Raw genomic sequence first — 21,793 nt, forward strand, 5'->3', positions numbered from 1 at the left:
TTGTATTACATGCTCAAAAAAGTTTGAGATTCGCCAATGTTTCAGTTTTATGTGATTTAAAACTACGACAAGTTTTTAGTAGTGGTAATTTTATTTTCTTAACCTCACTGCCTTTAGAAAGGAACTAACTGAATTCTTACCCAAACTGAATACAAAAATTAATTATTAGCATAAATAGTGTGGGTCGCAAGACTCTTCCACGGAAAATGGCAGCTGTCTTCTTAGAAACGGTGAGGACTGTTATCTTAATCCGATGGATGAGCGACATTTCTTTGTAAGTTAACTTGTCACTGTCGAACTCAGCAACAAATTTTGTGTACTAAAAGGAAATACGATAACTTTAAGATGTATTAAAGAAACCAAACGTTGTGGCTTACATAATTCTTAATTTTCAAAACAGAGTTCGCTAAAAAATATTTTATATAAAAGGGTTGTCTCTGTATATTTCAAAGGAGTTTTATTTTTTTCTGACGGTTCTTTATCCCACTGACGAAGGTTTGTATCTTTTAGTAGGCTATTTAAAAATAATAAAAAAAAGTATAGCTTGTAACTAGCTTAGCGATTTTTTATTGATGGCATTGACTCAGGGCTCGTCGATGCAGACTACCCCTGTCACCGACGACACCAAAATTTTCTTCAGAGGAGATTAAATCCACCTAAAAAAAAACTCCAAAACAACAAAGCAGCTGGCACCTGCGGCATCACTTCAGAGCTACTTAAAAGTAGTTCTCAGAGCTACGATGATACTTTTTCAATTCAGAGCTATGATGATACTTTGGCTACAGTTGATATTCAACATCATCTGGCACACTGAAGTAATACCGTCAGATTGGGAGAAAGGAATCCTTGTGCAAGTGTTCAAGCGCAGGGCATCAAGACGGACTGTAGCAACTACTGCGGTATCACCCCACTGCCTGTTCCTGGAAAACTGTTTGCGATGCTGCTGATGAAATGCCGAACAAATTTTCTACATGCTTTGCGCCACCCTCAACAAGCTGGATTCCTGCCAGGAAGATTGACAACTAAGCAGATACACACAGTCAGACAGATCGTTGAGGTGACACTGGAATACAACAAAAAAGCGCATATAGCTTTCATCGACTTCCGTTCTGCCTTTGATACTGTAGACAGACGATCCCTGTGGCTAACCACGGAAGCTGCGGGCCTACCTACAAAGACAGTCAGCCTCTTTCAAAACTTTATAAGAACACAGAAAGCGCCGTCCTGGTTAGTAGGAAGCTTTCTTCTTCCTTCCCCATTAAAAACAGAGCACGGTAAGGATGCGCTGCTGCTCCTGAGCTCTTTAACTGCGTCCTCGACTACATGTTGAACGAGACCCACCGTGTCCATCTTATGGCGTCAGTCATGCCTGGAGGACCCTCTCTGATATTGACTTAGCGGATAATATAGCTGTCCTTAGTGACAACCTTGACTAATTTAAGTCTGCAATCAAGACACTCTCCTCCACAGCCTCTAGAGTAGGGCTGCAAATTAATTGGAAGAACAGATAAGACTGCTTCGACGCCAACCTTACCTGTTGAGATTAACGGCCAAGCTGTCGACTTGGTAAGGCAGTTCACATATCCCGAATTAACTATATCCTCAGGTGACCCACTTGATGCCGAAATCTCTGTCAGATAAACCAAGACAAACTCTGTATTTGGGCGACTCCTGAGGGCAGTCTTCCTTAAACCACAAATTAGTCGCAAAACTAAAGATCGAATTCACAATGCCACAGGCTCAAGTATCATACTATATTTTTCTGAGATGTGGCTGGTAACTCAAACACAACTACGAAAAGTCAATGCCGTACAAACTAGACAAATGCGTTGAATAGAAGGCATTAAATGGCATGAAAAGATCCGCAAAACTGAGATTCTGACGACCTTCAAGCTGACAAATCTCTCTACACTAGCAGAAGCCCGTTCCCTAAGGTGGTACGGTCACCTACTCCACCTCCCGCCAAGTACCCCTGCAAGGATTATCAAGAATTTCAACCCCTCAGAAAATGGCTGGCGACGTACTAGAGGGAGACCGCACACCAAGTAGGCTGATTTAATAAAGCAACCACTCCTCAGGCGCAGCATCAATCCAAATAAGGGCCTCATTATGAGGCCCCATCACTAGCCCGGGACAAGACCACCTGGAGGAGACCGACGGCGCTGTAAACTAGTTACCTCCACGCTGGCAACCCTAATAGCAATAGCTTTAAGTCAAGTAAGTCTTAAGTAAGTCACATAGGTCATATTTACAGTAGGTGTTTTACACGATGCATAGAAGATATCGCGTGCATTACATAGTTAACTATCTCTAGATAAAAAAGAAAAGAAAAACCTAGCTAAAGTAAGTAAAATTTGATACCTTTGAATGCATCCAAGGAGTAAAAACATATCTTCACTTTATTTCTAAAATAATAAAACAAGAACACAGTTCTCAGACCCCTGAAACCTTCTTATAAAATTCTTATATACTTTTCCGACGGTTTCCAATTTTTTTATTTATCAAATTCACCTACTTTTTCAAATAGCATTTAGAAGAATTTTGCCCTCAAAATAAATGTATAATAAATAAATAAATAATATAAATAAATAATAAATAGATATATAATATAATATAATAAATATTCATATAAATAATAACAAATGATAAATAAATGTATAAGTAAATAAATAATAACAAATATAAATATATAATTATTATTATAAATATAAAAATAAATATATCAACTGCATAAATAAATAATAAATAAATGTGTTAAATTACTCCAACATAAGACACTGTGAACATTTTAAAAACGATTACAGACAAACTTAATTCATTTCAATGTTAACCCTTCAGTTACTTAATCAACACACGCCAATGATATTTTTTTCAGAAAAGCTTATCTTTTTGCAAGAGAATAAAGGTAATATTCAAAAACACACAACTTTGAAACAACAAACTTCCTAGGACTGATCAAGACCTTGATGTATAGTCCGGACCCTTGCACGGAGGAGATGAAGGGGTCAAAAACCTTTTAGAGAATGGGGTAGTTAAAAAAAGGTGTAAATTAGATCCAGGGTGTAACGATTTTTCCATACTTTAATACAGTTTTTGCAAATTCCCTTTGTATGTAAAAATCCTAAAAATGTCTAGCGACAGCTTAAGGCATCAATTTAAAAAAAAAATCTTTTCTAACAAAAAGCAAAAATCGAAACTAAAACATAGAACAAACGGAAATTGACTTATAGAAAATACCAAATTTAAAAAGAACAACAATTACCACGAGTGAATAAGTCTAACTTAAAAAGGAAATAAATTAAAAGCAATAAAAAAAGTACTGACACATGCCGCCGTATAGCGGCATATGTCAGTACCTTTTCTATTCTAAAGCAATATCTTATTTTGACAGCGCGAAGTGGGCTTTTTTATTTTTTCAGTTTTTAAAGTTGTTTTTTACTGTGTTTTTGTTATCTGACGTTATTCATTATTGCAATTTTTCTTCCAAGATTTTTTTAGCAATAAAGATGTTAGCATCGATGACTATAGACATTAGTATATATATATATATATATATATATATATATATATATATATATATATATATATATATATATATATATATATATATATATATATATATATATATATATATGTGTATATATATATATATATATATATATATATATATATATATATATATATATATATATATATATATATATATATATATATATATATATATATATATATATATATATATATATATATATATATATATATATATATATATATATATATATATATATATATATATATATATATATATATATATATATATATATATATATATATATATATATATATATATATATATATATATATATATATATATATATATATATATATATATATATATATATATATATATATATATATATCTACAGTCAGGCTTGGTGGAATTACCGTAACACCATCTAGTCACATTACGTACCTTGGCCTGCTGATTGATCGTAATCATTAAGAGACCCAATATTTAATAACTGAACACCTTTCTAAAACAGTACACAGTGCTTGTACAGGTGTTGTAACAAGCCGTTATAATTCGCGCCGTAGGTATTTGGCTTGTTTTTATAATGCAGTTGCGTTGCCTCGTGTCTTTTACCTGTTTTCTTTTTGGAAGCTCCTGAGTTCACGAAACAAGAAAGACATAAGGTCGGTATTTTTTAATTATACCCGATATCTTCTTCAAGTGCCGCCTTTTGTTAGAAACCGCCATATTGCTGCGAAATATGGAATTGTTGAGCCTCTGAGTGCCGTGGAGGAGGTAATTCAGAATTACATGAAAAAACTATCACGAGTGGGCCCACCTTCTCAAATAGTTGTGTTATTATGTAGTTCTTTCTGTCTGTATTTGTTTTTCTTGCCAGTTTTTGCTTTTTCTTTCTTTTCTAGTTTGTGATCTGTCTTTTTCTGTTTATTGTAAGACAGGTTATTAATAAAAATCATTCATTCATTCATTCATATATATATATATATATATATATATATATATATATATATATATATATATATATATATATATATATATATATATATATATATATATATATATATATATATATAAATAAATTTATTTATTTTGGTATGACAGTAAAGTTGAGTACTTATTCAGCATTTCAGCAAACATAGGTCACTAAGAGTTGCAACGAGAACAAAGCTCAGATATTGAGGTAATACGTTAAAGACAACTAGCAAACATGTGGAGCGTTTGGCCCTGACGACCATTTGGTCTCAATGGTATTAATATGTCTTTAAGCGTACCCTATGTCAATAATACCATCACACCTTCTTTAAACATGAGCAAGTATGAAAAAACTCACTGGGTATGAATCCTCATTCCTTCGTGTATTCATTGAATAAATACGTCTGAAAACCTTGAGAGCATCTTTATCTCTCCCTTGCGCCAATAAGTATTTAGGACTTTCTGGGAGTAGTAATAAGGCAAAGCAGACGGTAAGACTAGGCAATGCTGACAATAGAGTGAATATCCTCCAGGAGTTGTATTTAAAGCCTTCACCACTGTAGCCCAGGTCTTGTGGAATAACAGCCCAAGCAAGGCCTATAAAAATGAAAGAAATTACAGTTATTGTTATCTTCAAAAGCTTTTCTGTCTTACCGAGCAGTTCCCAACGATCAGTAGGGGGCGAGTGGGGCAGGAGTAAAAAAAAAGTTCCCCGAATTCTACAGGCAGTTTTTGAAATTGTACATATCAATGTTTGATATAAGGATCTGAGGGAGGTACGGCGATAACTTAGTGCAAATACAACACCTAGCTTTCCGTATCATGATTGCTCAGCATTTTTATCATTTCTTGCGAAAATAAATATTTTTGGCAAAAATAGTAACCAAAAGAGATTACAGCTTTCATGAAACCAAACATATAACCCACTTATTCACCATAATGACCGGATAGCTTCTTGCACAGGTGCATAGAGTTCAGAGGCTTGAGGTGGGGATAAAACACAATCAAATACATTTTAATCCAAATTTTCGAGATTTCCTGGAAGTAAGTCCTTAGGAAGGAACCCCCAACCTTCCACTTAGAGGGTTGGTTGCTTAATATGGAAATAAGCATAATTAATAAAGTAATTACATCCAATACTTCCAACGAATAAAGCTGTTAACCGCGAACGCCCGAGAATGCAAGGTACCATCTCAGATTTTGGAGCCAATTAAAACTACGTTTTATTGCACTATTTTGTGAGACTGTTGCATTAATGACACCCGACTAAATTGCCACCAAAAACCCACCCGAAAGGCTGGACAACGATTATAAGATTTAAGGTCTTTGGTAAAATCTTGCGCTGCTACCCTGCCTAGCATGTGGTTGTGGGGATTTTTTAAGGTGGGCTAAACGATTTTTTTTTTTTTTTTTTTGGTATTCTTTTCCCCCTTGTTCTTTCCTGGCCATAAAACCTTACAATAGAGACTACGTTGATGCTGTTTTTGTTTATCTAAATTTATTGATAATGAATGAACTCGAAACTCATAAAGGGGCTGTAGGGGATGATATGAGTATTCTTCTTAAATAGTAAATCATATAGGTTATTCCTCCCTTCGACTAAAAAAAGGCGTCTTTACTGGTGTCGGACAATTTTCATGAATATGAAACTGAAAGGGGAAATTATTTCTAATTAGTTAGCCTTTTTTATCATAATGCGAGTGTTATATGTGAAATCTCTGTTAGTATAACCTTTTCAGGTAATGATCCAATCAAATTGACTCATGCCCAAAGTGTTTTAATTTTGAAATGTGTTATTGCTGTTCTCGAGTTTTTTGTATTTTCGAATCAGTTCTTCATGGATACAAAGTGTCCATTTCACCTATAGATTAGTAATACTAAAAGTATTGAAACTGGCGATACTGAACACTTAAACTTCACAATGTAGCGAGATAAGGTATGTCCTATCTTCATTAATTTTTAAGAATCTTTATCTTGAAAAAAAGATAATAATTGCAATATTCAGAGTTCAAAAACAAATGGGCAAATAAAATTTAAACGACTGAGCGAGGATGCCTTTCTCCTAAAGTAGTGGATTGCATCGCCTAGTGTCTACAGCCTTACAGCCAAAGGAAAATTCAGTCAGAAACCGTACACACAGCACTACTTACTTTTTTGTGTATAAAATTCACACATACAAGTCTTAATAATCAAGACACATTAGTAAGACATACAAGTAAGATACGTAAGATATACAAGTCTTCGTAATTATTAATTCTTATTTCCCAAACGAGAAATCAGAAATTCTTCAGAAACTGCACTGCTTCATGCTGATAACCCTCCAGAGGACTTGAAATCAACCCCTGTGGGACGCACCACTCCCAAGCCCTGCAGGCAGGGTCGCCCATCCATGTTTAGCTGATTAGAGCTACGATAAAAAAACTTTTATTCATGCTCTCTACTCATCTGCTGTGGTATTCTCCAGGATATTATTTTGGTCCAAATTTGTTTCTTGTTAATTTTAATTTCTTTGGTTGAGTTGCCCAATCGGTAGAAATTTGTGGATAAATTCTCTAATGTGGAAAATTGCTATACTAATGTCAAACACGATCCCCAAGAAACACTCGAAGATAGGGTTGATCAAAATAATACTTATAATATGAAAGCAAATTCTGCCCATTTTTACGTATTTTGTCAATTTTCTTAAATCTCTCACCTATCTTCCACCATCCAACCAAATTTCAGTGGATTTTGACTGCATAATGCGGTCAAAATCCTAACATGCATAAACATGTTAGACAGTTTTGTTTCTAAGACTGTTTTCGAGTTACGAAATCCAAATCTGTTAAATTAACTAATGATGGGTTGCTTTCAGTGGGGTCAACTGGGGGGATGCCCCTCTCCTAAGTCTCCCTTCTGAAAAATAGTTTTTGGGTATTTTTCATTGAAAGATGGACTTCTTCGAATTTTTATTCAAAAAAACCGTAAACAACAAAATTGCCCCTCCTCCCTAGATTTCAAGCATATATTTTGCCCCCCCCCGATTTCCTTCAACTGCCGCCACTCATTGTTTTACAAAGGCAGTTTTTTCTTTGCAACATTTCTGAGGAAATTTATAAACAACGACCGGAAACACGTTTTGACATCGCTGCGGAGGAATTTTGGAATAAACGTGTGCGTTACGTTTCATTCGCTGAAGATTTCCAAGAATTTACAACGTCTAAGAACCTCTAATGATGATATTGTATGATGACCCTTCGGCGCTTCATGCACATTTAACTTAGTAGCTAATATTCAACACAAAAAATAAATATATTAAAAGTTCTGGCATTCAATTGCTACCTCAAAATCTTTCCCGGCAAAATCCAGAAAAATTCAACAAGATCAGGAATTCAAAACCCTGCTAGACCAGCCTTCCTTGCTTATCATTCTCAAAAGTCCCAAATTATTAACCATTCCGTAGTTGTTTTTTTTAAATACCACAAAAGCTTCAAACACACAAACAAAACTTCAAATAAATAATCTGTCTTTTCATTCCCAATATATTCCCCCAGACCGGGTTGAAACACTCTTTTGATTTATCTATTCACGACTAAGTTCTTTCGTTCTTCTTTTGATTTTTCACTTTCTTTGTTTGTTTTATTTTAATTTGTGCGTGTGAATTCAGCTCGTTACTTCTGATAGTCATTTATCTTAAAATACAAAATTCACACCACAATTAAAATAAAATACAAAATTCACATCACAATTAATACAAAATACAAAATTCACATCACAATTAAAATAAAATACAAAATTTATATCACAATTAAATAAAATACAAAATTCACATAATTCAACCTTTAAACTCAGTAAAGAGAAGTTACTAGTCTTTTAATGACCTTATACTACAAAAGACACAAAATAAGAGATTTTAAACAGTTTTTCATACATCATGTCTTTATAGGCAATGAGTTTTATCAAGGACACATCCAGGATTCTTGTCTGGGGGAGGAGAGGGAATTACAAAAAAAAAACTTTAAAAAACGCAAAAAAAAGTTGCCCCCCCCCCTAGATACGGCTTTGAGCTCGTACATAGTTTGTAATTTTTAACAAACTTGGCATATTCAATATTTTTGGACGTTTAACAAATGAAGAACAATCCTTAGCTTGATGACGCATTTACAACCTACAGGAAATCAAAATAGTCTTTAACGTAGATATAACGACATTTGGACTTAAATTTTCGTTTCGACTGTTTTACAATTATAACTAAAGCTGGGTTTCCATTTATTGACTTATGAACAAACTGGAAAGTAAACTAAATAATAAAACTACGAGAAAATTGCGACAAGCCATTGGCTTTCTCCTTTATTGGATAAAAAAAATAAATAAAAAAAAAATGTTTCGTGTAGATTCATAGGTTGATTTCTTTTCCAGCTTGTTCGTAAAACGCCAAAAGGAAATAATTCTAAAAACTAGCACTAAGCCCTTATTAGTACTGGTGTTATGAATATTGCAAAAAAGACTTCCCTTTGGCACAAATAAATGGAAAGATCTGAAATCTATTTTACATAGCAAATAATTTCTTTGAAGGAAACATCCAGTTTCCTTAATCTATACGGAATTGTTTTGCCAGTTCATGACAGTATTTTTGCTGGTTTATGAGTTTTGAAACATTTTAATACAGTAATGGCCAAAAAAATATTTGTGAGCAAGAAGGGGATGGTGATTATGGGAGAGGGAAAAATTTGAGAAAATATTTTTTTTGAAATATCATAATTTTTCAAATACCGCCATATGCTATGCTCTTTACGTAATTTTATTCTCTCATTTGTCTAATATGGCATTCATTGTAAATTATTAAAAGGGATTCTTTAATGGATCATAGATTTTTAGTTAAATCTAAAAAAAAAAAACAGGTGAGAGACCGATGCAAGATATCCCATTTCAATTTCTGTTCACGTTAAAAAAAATTACATGTGTCAATCCTATTTACTTTCCTCCATATATTGTGTTGTTCTCTTTCAGTTAATGATTTAAATGATCTGTTTACACAATTCTCTTTTGGAAAACAGGCAAAGGTAAGCACATACTTACCTTTAAACGTTATTTACATCCCAAATTATAATTATCAGGACTAATCCAAATTATAATCAATCCGAAATAATACAAATTATAATTAATCCGAAATAATCCGAATAACTAATCCGGAATAATTCGAATTACTTCATCCGAAGGAACTGAATTATAATTAATCCAGAATAATCCAAATTAAAAATTAACCTGAAAATTATAAAATTGACCTTTTCAATTTCCAGGTGAAAATACAAGACAGGAAAGAGTAAAGTATGGAAGAAGTGAAAGCGTTCTATAGTGAATGAATAATGAAGCGTCAATCAAATCACCATTATAAATTCTTCGGAGAGTGCACGCGCTTCTGTGAAATACAAATCAAAAATCGTAGTCAGTCTACAGATTTAGAGGCTAGAGAGAATGAAGTTTTGCCTACTGGTTGGTAACTATGACCTTTTATCTCGATGTAACCCAGTAAAACTACGATACCCTGGGTGTGTTGAGGGTATAGAAACGAAACGCTAAGAAAGCTAAAGAAAAGAAGCGCTTTCACTCGTTTGCCGAAACAATGATATTTTTTTAAGATAAAACTGAATTATTTCCAGTTCCAAAAAGAAGGGGCAATCTAGGACCTCTTTCGTTTGCTGTCTTCCTCATAAATTAAGGTTCCTACCTGAGCGTCTACTGATATATTATCTGAATGTCAACTCAAATGTTTAGAATTATAACTGAGTTCCCACAATTTGTTTTATTTTAGAATTTGCATATGCATAGAAAAAAAAACGCAAAAGGTGCCGCGATAGTTTTGAAATGTCTCAATCAATCAATCAATCAATCAACCTTTCATTTTTAAATAAATGAACAAACGAAACAATTAACATGAAAATTTAGACTCAAAGCATTGCTTGTGCGATGAGTGTCTGACTACCCTTTAAACTACTTTTTGACCTGAGAATTTGAAATGCGATGCAAAATTTTTAACAACAAATATATCAACTCAATTAAATAAACATTGACGGAAAGCAGCAAAAAAAGAAAAAAAACGACATCAAATTTTACAATATGCTCTGAAAAGCAGAAGAGATCAACTAGCAGAAAAAAAAAATTCTGATGTTTCTTCACCTCTTTGTATATGAAAAATGCGGTAACCCTTATTTAACTTTAGCACCTAATGACTAAAATATGTTTTTTCTAGTTTAGCGGTATTATTTATGTTTGTATACACTCAATTAATAGTCAAGAAAGTGCCTTAAATCAAAAATAAGAGGGAGGGGGGCAAGGGAAACAATTTTGGCTTCTGAATTTTTGTTCAATTTAATACTCAAATTTGCCATATTTTATAGTTTCTTTTAAAAAAAAGTGCGAATGGAAATAGAAAAATCTAACAAAATAAACGTAAAAATATTTAAGTTGTACCAGCTACAACCAGGTTGCCCAACATCCAAAATGCTGCTAAGCAACTGAGTAGATTTCCACGGATGCGTTTTGGTTGAAATTCGGCAAAGTAGGACCATACTACTGGAATACTACCACCAACACTAAAAGAGAAAAATAGTTGGCTCAAAACAACCTTAGAAGTTACTAGATACACAACTACCAACATTCAAATTCAATTTCCGCGTCGATCAGGTCACTCCTTTCTGTTCTAATATTTTTTGTTGAATTCTTACATTAAAAATACTATTTCATTACTCTGAACAAGGAGAGGGAGAGGAAAAGTCAGGATTTCTATCGACTCTTCAGTCTTCCTTTATTCACAGCAATTAAAAAATTGTTTGTCAAAAGTTCCCATATCCACCACAAAATAATCGCGGGCTTGCCTTCTGGAGGACAGGACCACCAGAGGGCTTTTATATATTTTAAGAATCAATCAATTTCTTATAATCCCGTACCTTCCCTCATTGATAGTGTTTGAATGGTCGGTCCCCATAAAAATATTTCTGTAATTTGAGCAGCGTTCGAAAAGAAGAAAAAATGACAGCAAAGTAGTTTAGCAATCTTTTAAATTGGTAAAAAGGGAGAGTTACGATTCCGATCGATACTTCCACTTTCCCCTTTTTTTTCTCTATTATTCTTTTTTTTAAGAATTTTTAACCGCTAATGCACTGCCTCAGATAAAACAAATATACAACAAAATGCCAAAAGATTTTTTAATATTACTATCTAAGTTTATGTCATGCAAACCAAAAATAGTTGAGCGTCATGTTGACCTACATAATGTTATTTGAACTAGATAAGGGTATAAGCAAAATAAAATGTTTATAATTCAGAAGAATTGAAAACATTAACCAATTTTTTAACGTTACAACAGGAAAATTTTTCCATTCAGAACAGCCGGCGAACCCGATTTTGAGTAAGAAATCTGAAAGCAGATTCGAGAAAACATTAGAATTTCGCTATTGAAACACTTCAAAGACCTTTTCGATTTCAAGACAGAAAATTCAAGTTCATACTGTCATCCAAATACAGCTAGTAACTCACAGAACGGGGCCTAATTTGATTCCAAATTTTTTTGCACCATCTAGCATCAACTAGAATAGCAAGGTAGAAATACTAGTTGCCATTAAGTTAGTACAGCAAAGTTTTTAATATGGAGTTGGTACAGCACACCGTGTGATTTCAACACCCAAATTTGTAAAATAAAACTGACAGGAAAACAACTAAACAACAATTACACCATGTGACTTCTTGCTTCAGAAACTGTTCTTCTTGCTGTGTCTGGAAATAGAAACATTTATGACAAAATCAGCGGTAACAGTCAGAACTACCCGACTCCTTCTACAGTATTTTCCGCTAGATAGGCGATATAGAAGGTATCTTCTGCTAGATAGGCGAACAAGAGGTTTAAACAGCACATTGGATGAGCCAAAAATTGTTCACTGTTTGTCGTCGGTTTAACAAAGATATACTTCAACCCTGCTATGTGTGCCTTTCTTTAATTCTACGTTGTAACCGATTTTGCTTGTTGAACGGTGGCTCCAGTGGCAGTGGTATTTCCTCGGTACCTCCAATATAAACGGGCTTTAGACCGTACTGAGAGCCACTCCTGACACACTTGTGGAAAATTCAATTAAGAGTTCTGCTACCTATGCAGTCTTCCACTCTACATTATGTCTCCGAGCCTCCCTCAGTGTTCTCAATACAGATGGGTATCGCAACAAGGATAGAAGATCTTATCAGAAACTTTTTTTCGATGGGTGAGCAAACTTGTTGCGTCATGTATGCACGTCCAATATTCCTTCGTACCACCCAGTGCACATGAAAATGACCTTACGTGTAAGTCTTTGGGTTGAGCCCCCCCCCCCCCCTCTAAGACAAAACCGGGAGGGTATAAATAATTGTGTCACAGATTTCAGATATTGCTTAGTTTTCTTAGAACAAGAGTCACCCTAAAGATAATTCTAGAGTTGGCTAAACGAAGGTGCTGCGCACTATCTATCTTAAACGACAAGGTTTTAAACGAAAATGTACTTCCAACCCAGCCTTCTTTACCTTTCTTTGGCTCAACACTGTGCCTCTGGTTTTTCTTCCGTGCACAATCGTTTCTCTTCGCTTAAATCACCTCTTATTGCTTCTCCCAATATATCATTTTCCCCCTCTTTTATTCTCTTTGTCTTTCTCAATGTTTGTGAGCTTGAATGCTTTCCTTGCTTAAATATTGTTATCACCTCTGTTGCGTATGCTTTTTTCTTTGGTTTTGTATGCATATACGTAAGTTGTTCTTCGTTATGTTGTTGACTTTAAAGTGAATTCGGTTAGTTTAACTTTTTGTACCAATCGTCCCCAGCTGCCCCACAGAAAAGGCAATAAGGGCTAAAATGGTTGTTTAACGGAATTCATAAAATGTTTAGATATGTTTTATTAGGATTGTACTAAGTAATTGACGATTTATAATATGTTGATATCATGAATCTCAAACGGTATTTTTTTTAAATGACTCTCGTGGCGTCCTAATATTGAAAATAAAATATCACAAGATAAATTTTAATTTCAAAAAACATTCTAAGTGACAAAGAGTGAAGACTACGAAACCGAAAAAGAAAACTGGGAAAAATTATATACAGAAAAAAAAAATAAAAGGACAATTAATGAAACCAAGGATACTGTTAAAGGAAGGAAAAAAAGAGGAATTGAAAAAGAGGAACATATTGAACTGAAAGTAGGTACATTAGGTTGGATTGAAAAGACAATGTCGTTTACAGATTTTGTTAGAAATTAACTCAAATACCTGTGTCCTAAAAGACTTACTGCTTCTAGCAATTAGCAGGAATTACAGGCAATATAGTTCAGAAATGGTAAAACTAAACAAGCGATGGCAAATACTGCACTAATAAGGGACTAATACACATACTTAAAAAGGTAAGAAAGATTACCCAACACCACTTAGGAAACGAAATGTAAGGAATGTTCCAAAATCTTGCGAAAGACTGCTAATTGCTCCAAATAGAGCGTTGACGAACATTGCTGCCATAAGGACACCACGACGGCCAAGAGTATCTCCCAGACTTCCCCAAAGATATCCCCCGACCATCATTCCTACAAAATACAAAAATGTCTATAAGATATTTTTAGATGACTTATTGGGTCTTTTAAACAGAAAGTTAAACGCTAGAAATTCCGTTCGGACATTAAAATGGAAAGGCTAATGTAAAAAAAAAAAGAAAAAAAAAAGAAAAAAAAATAAGTCTGGAATTTAAATATATTGTTAAAACATTTGATAAGGAAACTACTGCTCCAGCCTTTCGTATCCACCAATCACAAGAAGAAACCCGCATTCAGTCTTCATTCGATTGTTTAACGATCAAGCAGGTTTGAAGTTTACATAGTCCAGCTTGCAAGAATTGCCCAGGGGATTTACAACTGAATTAATCCACATTAATAGAGTTAATCCAATTATTAAAGTTGTTACAGAATTCTTGCGTAAATCTGTTAGTATCAACAAGTAATACATTCTAGTAAGAGTATTAGTTATCAAACAACAGAACAAAAACCGACAATTTCCACTTTGACTGATATCCTGGTGGATGAAGAGAACCTGAGCATACTTATACCTGAACATACTAGAACCTGAACACTGAACATACTTATCAGGCAACATACTATAATTTAAACAAACTTTGACGCACGAGAAAAAAACAACAACAAAGATCAGGGTTCTAAAATAATCAAAAAGCAATAACGAAGAAAGGCATTGTCCTCGTAAAAATATCATTATTCTTCGTAATTCATTGAACTATCAAAGTGATAATAACTGAAATCCAACAAAATATTATGCATATTACGCTTTACCAAGTTTTGGTCCTAATTGACTAGATTGTTAAAGATAAAGCATTCCTTCGAAGCTAAATAAGAATAAAAGCTGTAAGTTAGTAACATTTTTAGAGTTGCATTTTATTGATAAAAAAGGTCAATATTTAAAATCTGTTTGAGCGCAAACAAATGAGAATGACGTTGAGAGGTTACCTTAAGCTGAGACTTTTCATCGCACGAATCGCTTTCATATTAAATGTATACCTTTGTATAAAAATATACTATTTTACAAACTTTTAAATACATATATATACATATTTATATTTCATCATTTAGACTTGTTTTGATTGTCTGAAAACGTTCTACTTACCGACAAAAACAATGGCACTAAGCCAACCTTTGTCTTGAGAGGACAAATTTAAGTCACATTCTGCCGATGGTAAAAGGAAGGACACACAGATGATTTCAACAGCGTCAGCTGCGTTTGCCCAACCACATATCAGCAGCAGTAGATAGTGAAACCTTCCATATCCTGCAACATTCGCAAGATTAATTAGTCAAAAAAACTATTTGCTTAGAATGAGTCTAAAATTGAGGCTTAGACTATTGAAAGACGCTAGGAAGTAGGTTGCACACTTCCATAAAGAGAAATCTATAGAATGGGTGACTTTGCTCTTCCTTCTAAGAATTTTTATTAGTATGTGGATAACATAAATGAGAATCTGTTTTATATAACACTAAAGAAACATAGAATAGAAAAAAATGACTGAATAACAGAAAAACGCATTTCTAAGACAGATTTTTAAATATAGACAAAAAAAACAATTAGGAAGTTGTCGTCACCCGCAATTATCATGTTTTTAGGGAAGCTTTTTTTCTGTTTTCGCAAAACTTAGAGGATTTTTTTCTTAAAAAATCCTAATTGTCTGAGGTTTTAGGTACATTTTTTTTTGTGGTGAACAGAAAAAAAAATCAGAATTTGTCGATCGCCATTCTTTTGTGTTATGAATCTTTTACGAAGTTTTGGTGCTTCAGACGAAAAATAATTCCATGAAAACTGTCAGCATTAGAAAAACTCTAGAATATCCCGATTAAACTTTTGAATTTAGCATAAAAAGCTCAATTAGTAAAAATCTACAACAGGTTACATTTTGTACATCCTTTACACTCAAATAAAAAAAAAAAGATAAAAAAAAATTACCCAAATGGGACTAGTGGAAGAAAAATTCTCATTTTAAACTTTATATAAAAAGTCGGATAAAAATATTGAGAGAGAAAGTGAGAAAGAGACAAAGAGGGGGGGGAGGAGAGGGGAGGGTGAAGAGAAAGGGAGGGAGGGATAGATAGAGGGAGGGAGAGTGAGAGAAGGGGGGAGTCGAAGAGATTTTTGGAACATCAGGGTTGCCTTGGCCCAGGAGTTTACGGGTGCGACTGTAATGCTGTTTGGAGGAAACAAGTTTTCTGGCTCTTTTCGGGGAACCAATAATGACTTAAGTAGACCTAATTTTTGCTTTCTATTGCGGCTAGTACATCTGCTGCTACTTTTATTAACAAGGCTAACGGTATAGAGGTGAAACTTTTGTGGAATGTTGAGGGTGTTGTTGAACTAAATCAAAACACAGTAGGTGCATGCAGGTTGTCAAAAAGGTACATCAGCAATATTTCAGGAACGACTTAGGATATTAAGTTGAAGCTGTCAGAGCATGTTGAGGGCAAATTTGAACTAACTAAAAAGCCCAATGTGCACACTACTACTAATACTGCAACTAGTACTACTATGACTACTACTAAGGCTAAGGGTGTTAAGGTGAAACTTTCAGGAGTAATTACAACTGCAACTACATGCCACTACTTGTGACCTCCATCTTTGTGACCAAAACATTGATATTTCCTGGGTGAAAACGGCAAAATACAACATTTTTCGGCATCTCATACTTGAGGTGGTTCAGAAAGCATTCAGACTTCGAATACTTGAGACTGAGACAACTTACGGCTGTGACAAATCGACTGAGCTACTTCCAACTTTAATTACCTGTGACTACAACTACAACTTCGTGCGATTGCGACTATGAGTGCAACTACTTAGAACTGCGACTGATTGAGAAGTTTGCATCCAGGTTGTCGAAAGGGCGTATATGCAATATCTTAGGAATATGTAAGGACATCAAGTTGAAACTTTCGGAGCATGTTGAGATGAATTACAAGACACTATGCGCATCGAAACGGTCAATAGGATTTATCTGCAATATCTCAGGAAGGGCTAGGTGTATTAAGGCGATTCTATATTTTAAAAATCATTTTGCGAGTCGCAGTATCGGCTGACCATCTCAAAGACAAAAGACCATTTGGGAATTTCCTAATACTCCATTGGAAAAGTTTTGGTAAAAATTGATAGGAGATCTTAAATATATTAACAATTCGAAAAGCTAACGAAAGGTCAGTTTAGAATAAATAAAATGTAATCTTTTCTAATTGCTAAGTAAAGCACTGCCTATTCAATACAGCATAAATTATACACATCCTGTGTCGGCAAGGTTTTCAATCAAAGCGAGTAGCTCCATAGGGAACTCCCAAAGCTTCCGCATTGATTTTTTCAGCTTCCACTGATTTTAACATTTTCCTAGCAGGTATACTAGAATATTTTTAGGGACTGTCGTTTCCTGAACTCTAAAAAGAAAATTATGATCGGTTTAATAAAAAAACAAAATTCACACTTTCCAATAATGTTGATTTCATTAGATATGAGTATTTCTATCTCCGGCACAAAACGCGAGAATTTAAAAGCCCTTTCTAAGATTTACGGGAAAGTAGGTGTTGGCTTAAAGTTTCCCATCGCTTATTCGGATTCACTTATTCAGATCTCTGATTCAAACTCTAAAAGTTATGGCAACACCGCCCAACAGATTAACAGCAGTTAGACCACATAAACTAAAAAAAAAAAAAAATACAACGGACGAGATTGGACGAGATTTTAAGGTATCACAATAAAAAAACACAGATCAATTTAAAAAACATTGTTTCAACAAAATAAGTTGTCTCAAGAAAAGTAAAGAACTGCACTAAACCTAAAACGAGCGGAAATAAAGCGTTAATCGATAATAAACCACTATCAATAAATAAGTGAAATCCAAAAGGAACAAAAATTATAAAATAATAACGAAGGTAAACTTAAATATATGAGTTCATTAGGTTCTTCAAGTAATCTTGGCCAATAATAATAATTTTTTTTTGATGTTATGACAAATAAAACTCGCAGCTCTAAATAAGAATTGTTTTCAGTAAAGATGAAGTGAGATTTTGGTCTTTACAAGGCATAGGGGTGTTAGCCCTACTCCTGTTTTTGGTGTTTCTAATCGTTTTAAGTTTAACTTGATTGTGTGTCGTAATTTCTGTTCATTTTGGTTTTCATCTATGTGTTGATAGCGATTGATGTTATTTTTACATTTAAATTACTATTCGACTTTATTTCATTCGTCTTAGACTTAGAGTAGCTCTTTACTTTCCTTTGAAAAACTTCTATGAAAAAACAAAATATTCAATAAATTACATATAAAGACAAACATTTACCAGTAGCTTCAATGGAATCTTCATAATCGACTCTGTCATCATCATTTTCTTGTCTTAGGTCTGAATCTTCATCTAAAACGACGATACAATTTGTATGAAAAATATCACATACTACCTATTTTGGTACGTCAGAGGGTACAGTAGTAAAAACAACGAGGTTAAGTAATCGAATTAGAATACTTTTGCTCAAAATTTTGGGAAAGCAGCAGAAAACTAACGTGAAATGAGAACTAACACAGCTTTCTGGCAAGAAATGAGAGAGCCAAGACCCAAAACAAAGTCAAGCAGATTTAATTTGCCGTTGCTCTACAAGAATAATCCGACTGCAACGACTGCTGCAGTATATCGGATGATCTATGAATTTTAATTTACTTAGTGCATACACTGAAAAACAAATTATTAGTGGTTTATTATTTGTCAAATTACAAAATCATAAGTGGACAAAGTGTAAAAAGGAAAAAACACTGGTCAAGCAAATTACCATAAAAGCACATAAATCCATGTGTGGTTTATATTTGATGATGACAGCTCAGAATTTAAAAATTCTTCTTTCAATAGCTGGGGAAGGGTCCATAATCCAGTGCTTCATCGATGAGTTTCAGCTGCGCTGAGCAAAATAGTGCTTTTTGACATTAATATGACCTTTACCATAAATTTTCAACACGTCAGACAGTTTTGGGAAAAAGGCTAAAATGAAAACGAAACAGAAAAAGAACATTTTGCGAACTTGAGAAAAAATAATGATCAAATTCTTATTTCTTACTATTTCTGAGCTCAAAACCCTTTTTAAGGTAAATCCTAGCAAGTGAATATCAGTGTTATTAAACCATAGGCAGCAGTAACAAAAAAGTAACAGAAAAATTTTGATTTTGTAGGGATACTGGCTTCTTTCTGTTATATCCAAAGACGGTGCGTGAAGAAGAAACACTAGGTTCGGAATCGGATTTGAAGGTTAAAATACCGAGGACATCAAAATAAAACTATATTTTTGTCCCTAGACCCATCTTAGGTCTATTAAGACTTGACAATCCCAATTTTCAAATATTTTTATGCTGGTTTTTCCAAAATTATGTACTTGTTAGGGTAATACCATATTTTCGTCAGTGTCGCCCCGTTAAACCGTAAAAATAAATAAGCTGTTTGTTTTTATCTTGCTTTTAGCGGATTTATCATGCAAGTTTTTTGTTTAATTTGGCGCTTGCTACTACCAAAAACTGCGTAACTGCAAATTGGGGCCATTTCATTAAAAATTAAATTCCCGATTTTTCTTATTTTTTTAAAGATATACATGGTTCTGTAAATTTCCACTAAACCCTTTCAAACTAACATATTTCAGGTTGTTTTTTTCTTGGTGCTTTAAAAGCTGTTTTTACTTTCATAACTTTAAGAAATCAAATAATATTAACATCTTGATTACTAATATCAGTATATGTATATTAAACTGACAATTCACATTCATTTGTATTTTTTTCAGTAAAGTGTAAATTATATTCTGGCTTTAGGAAAGCATAGGGGTTTTGAGCCCTACTCATGTTAATATGTGCTCGTTTTGAGTTTGACTCGGTTATTTATTGTAATTTCTGTTCGTTTTGGGCTTCATTTATTTATCGATGCTGATTTGTGGTAGTTTCACGCTTGGTAGATTATTTGACTTCATTTTTTGCTCATTTTTTGTTTAATGGAGTTCTTTACTTTTGTTGGAAAAACTTATTTTGTGGAAAAAGTTTTTTTAATTAATTTCTGTTCGTTTTATATTGACATAGTCTTTTCAGGGGAAAAAAATAATACTTTAAATCTTATTTTTTTTTTTTAAGACTTGCCTGCTATTTGTATGCTGGAGATAAATTCTCCGCAATTTTTAACAACTTACACCCTTATAAAAACCTGGACACAAATAGTAGTGTTGAATTTAGATTCATACCTCCTCTAGTTGACCTGAAATAGAAAACTTGATGCCATTCGCAAAAAAAAAAAAATCTGTTTACTTTCTTTGATAGCTTGGATACACTTACGCTATTTTGATTTGGTTAAATTTTAGAGCAGAAATAGCCCCGAAAGTTTGAACGTAATACCTTCAGTCGTTCTTTGGGATACTACTGAGATGCCTTATTGGGAATTAGCATTAACAGAGTGCGTTTTGATTTAATCTTAAGGCAACGTTTAGTTTTTAAACATAGTGGGCAAATGGGAGGGCGGGGGTGGGAGGAGGGGGACTAGTTGCCCTCAAATCACTTTCGATTATTAAAAAGGTCATTAGTTTTTTCTATTTTCAATCGAATGAGCCCTTTTCGAAGTTCCTACGACAACTCCTTCGATACGAAGTGCCCTGGTCTAAAAAAAAAAAAAAAAAATAATGATTATACATTGTACCCCGATCGATCTTTACTATATAAAAATGTCAAGCCTTCCAATCACTTTCGACAATTAAAAAGGGCACTAGCCCTTTCAGTTTTCAATTGAATGAACCCTTTTTGAGTTTCTGCGACAACACTTTCCATAAACCCCTTATATGCCACCGGGGCATAACTTACAACCCTTGTCCTGACGGCTGTGAGGGGGTTGTCATTCTCAAAGACCTAATTTCCAGAACTTTCAACTACGTTAAACAAAACAGCTATCAACCAAGTTTCTACGACAACTCCTTCGATACGAAGTGCCCTGGTATGGAAAAGAAAAATAATAATAATACATTGTGCCAACATCGTTCTTATTTGCCCCCAGGGCATAACTTACATCCCTTGCCCTAAGGGCTGTGAGGGGAGCTTCCTCTTCAAAAACATTATTCATATCTGGAAATCGATTAAGCTGAGCAAAATGGCTATCTTAAAACTTTGATTAGATGTCCTCGGGAAAATGTTTAGTGTGGAAGGGGTGTTATATTTCTTTCAGTCATTTTCGACAATTGAAAATAGCATAGTATATTTCAATGCCAATTTGAACGAGCCACTTTTATAGTTCTACGACAACTCCTTTGAATACAAAGGACCCTGGTCTGGAAAAGAAAAATAATAATAATACATTGTGCCAACATCGTTCTTTACTTAGGCAGCGCGATTGCGCTGCCTATGAAAGGTATCCAGGCTTAGTAGCGGTTTTGGGCATCATGATCTGGGAGGGGGATGAGATATACCATAGGAGTTTAAAAACATAAAGTCAAAGGAATTTAATATCGGATGGGGGGGGGGCTGCCCACCTTACCCAGGTCTAGAACCGCCACTGTCCAGACGTGAAACCAAAATATTCAGACTTGTTTTAGTTTATTTTTCGCTATCTTAATTAACAGTTTAACCCTTTATCTATATATGTATGTATATTATTTATATTAAAAGGAAGGCATTGTGGTTTAAGAAATTATTAACCGTTATTAGAGGAATGTAGATCCCTGTGTAGATGAAAAAAAAAACGATAAAAGCAATAACAAAGTTTTTAACAGAGTAT

General features: G+C 33.9%; 1 protein-coding gene across 6 annotated transcripts in view; it reads right to left on the reverse strand.

Annotated features, from left to right (window-relative positions):
* LOC148947123 (synaptic vesicle glycoprotein 2C-like) overlaps positions 1–21,793 on the reverse strand; it is a 123,021-nt gene that overhangs the window by 16,428 nt on the left and 84,800 nt on the right. For all 6 annotated transcript variants that reach the window (XM_089096884.1, XM_089096886.1, XM_089096887.1 and 3 more), the window contains 6 exons: positions 18,356–18,427; positions 15,159–15,320; positions 13,912–14,074; positions 10,955–11,076; positions 4,863–5,101; positions 141–319 (listed from right to left, as the gene is read on the reverse strand). In XM_089096884.1, coding sequence (XP_088953010.1) covers positions 141–319; positions 4,863–5,101; positions 10,955–11,076; positions 13,912–14,074; positions 15,159–15,320; positions 18,356–18,427 — 937 coding nt within the window. The remainder of the gene's footprint in view (positions 1–140; positions 320–4,862; positions 5,102–10,954; positions 11,077–13,911; positions 14,075–15,158; positions 15,321–18,355; positions 18,428–21,793) is intronic.

The sequence above is a fragment of the Artemia sp. Qi Xiang Cuo genome, chromosome 11 (assembly GCF_049724085.1).
Source record: "Artemia sp. Qi Xiang Cuo chromosome 11, ASM4972408v1, whole genome shotgun sequence".
Classification (NCBI taxonomy): domain Eukaryota; kingdom Metazoa; phylum Arthropoda; class Branchiopoda; order Anostraca; family Artemiidae; genus Artemia; species Artemia sp. Qi Xiang Cuo.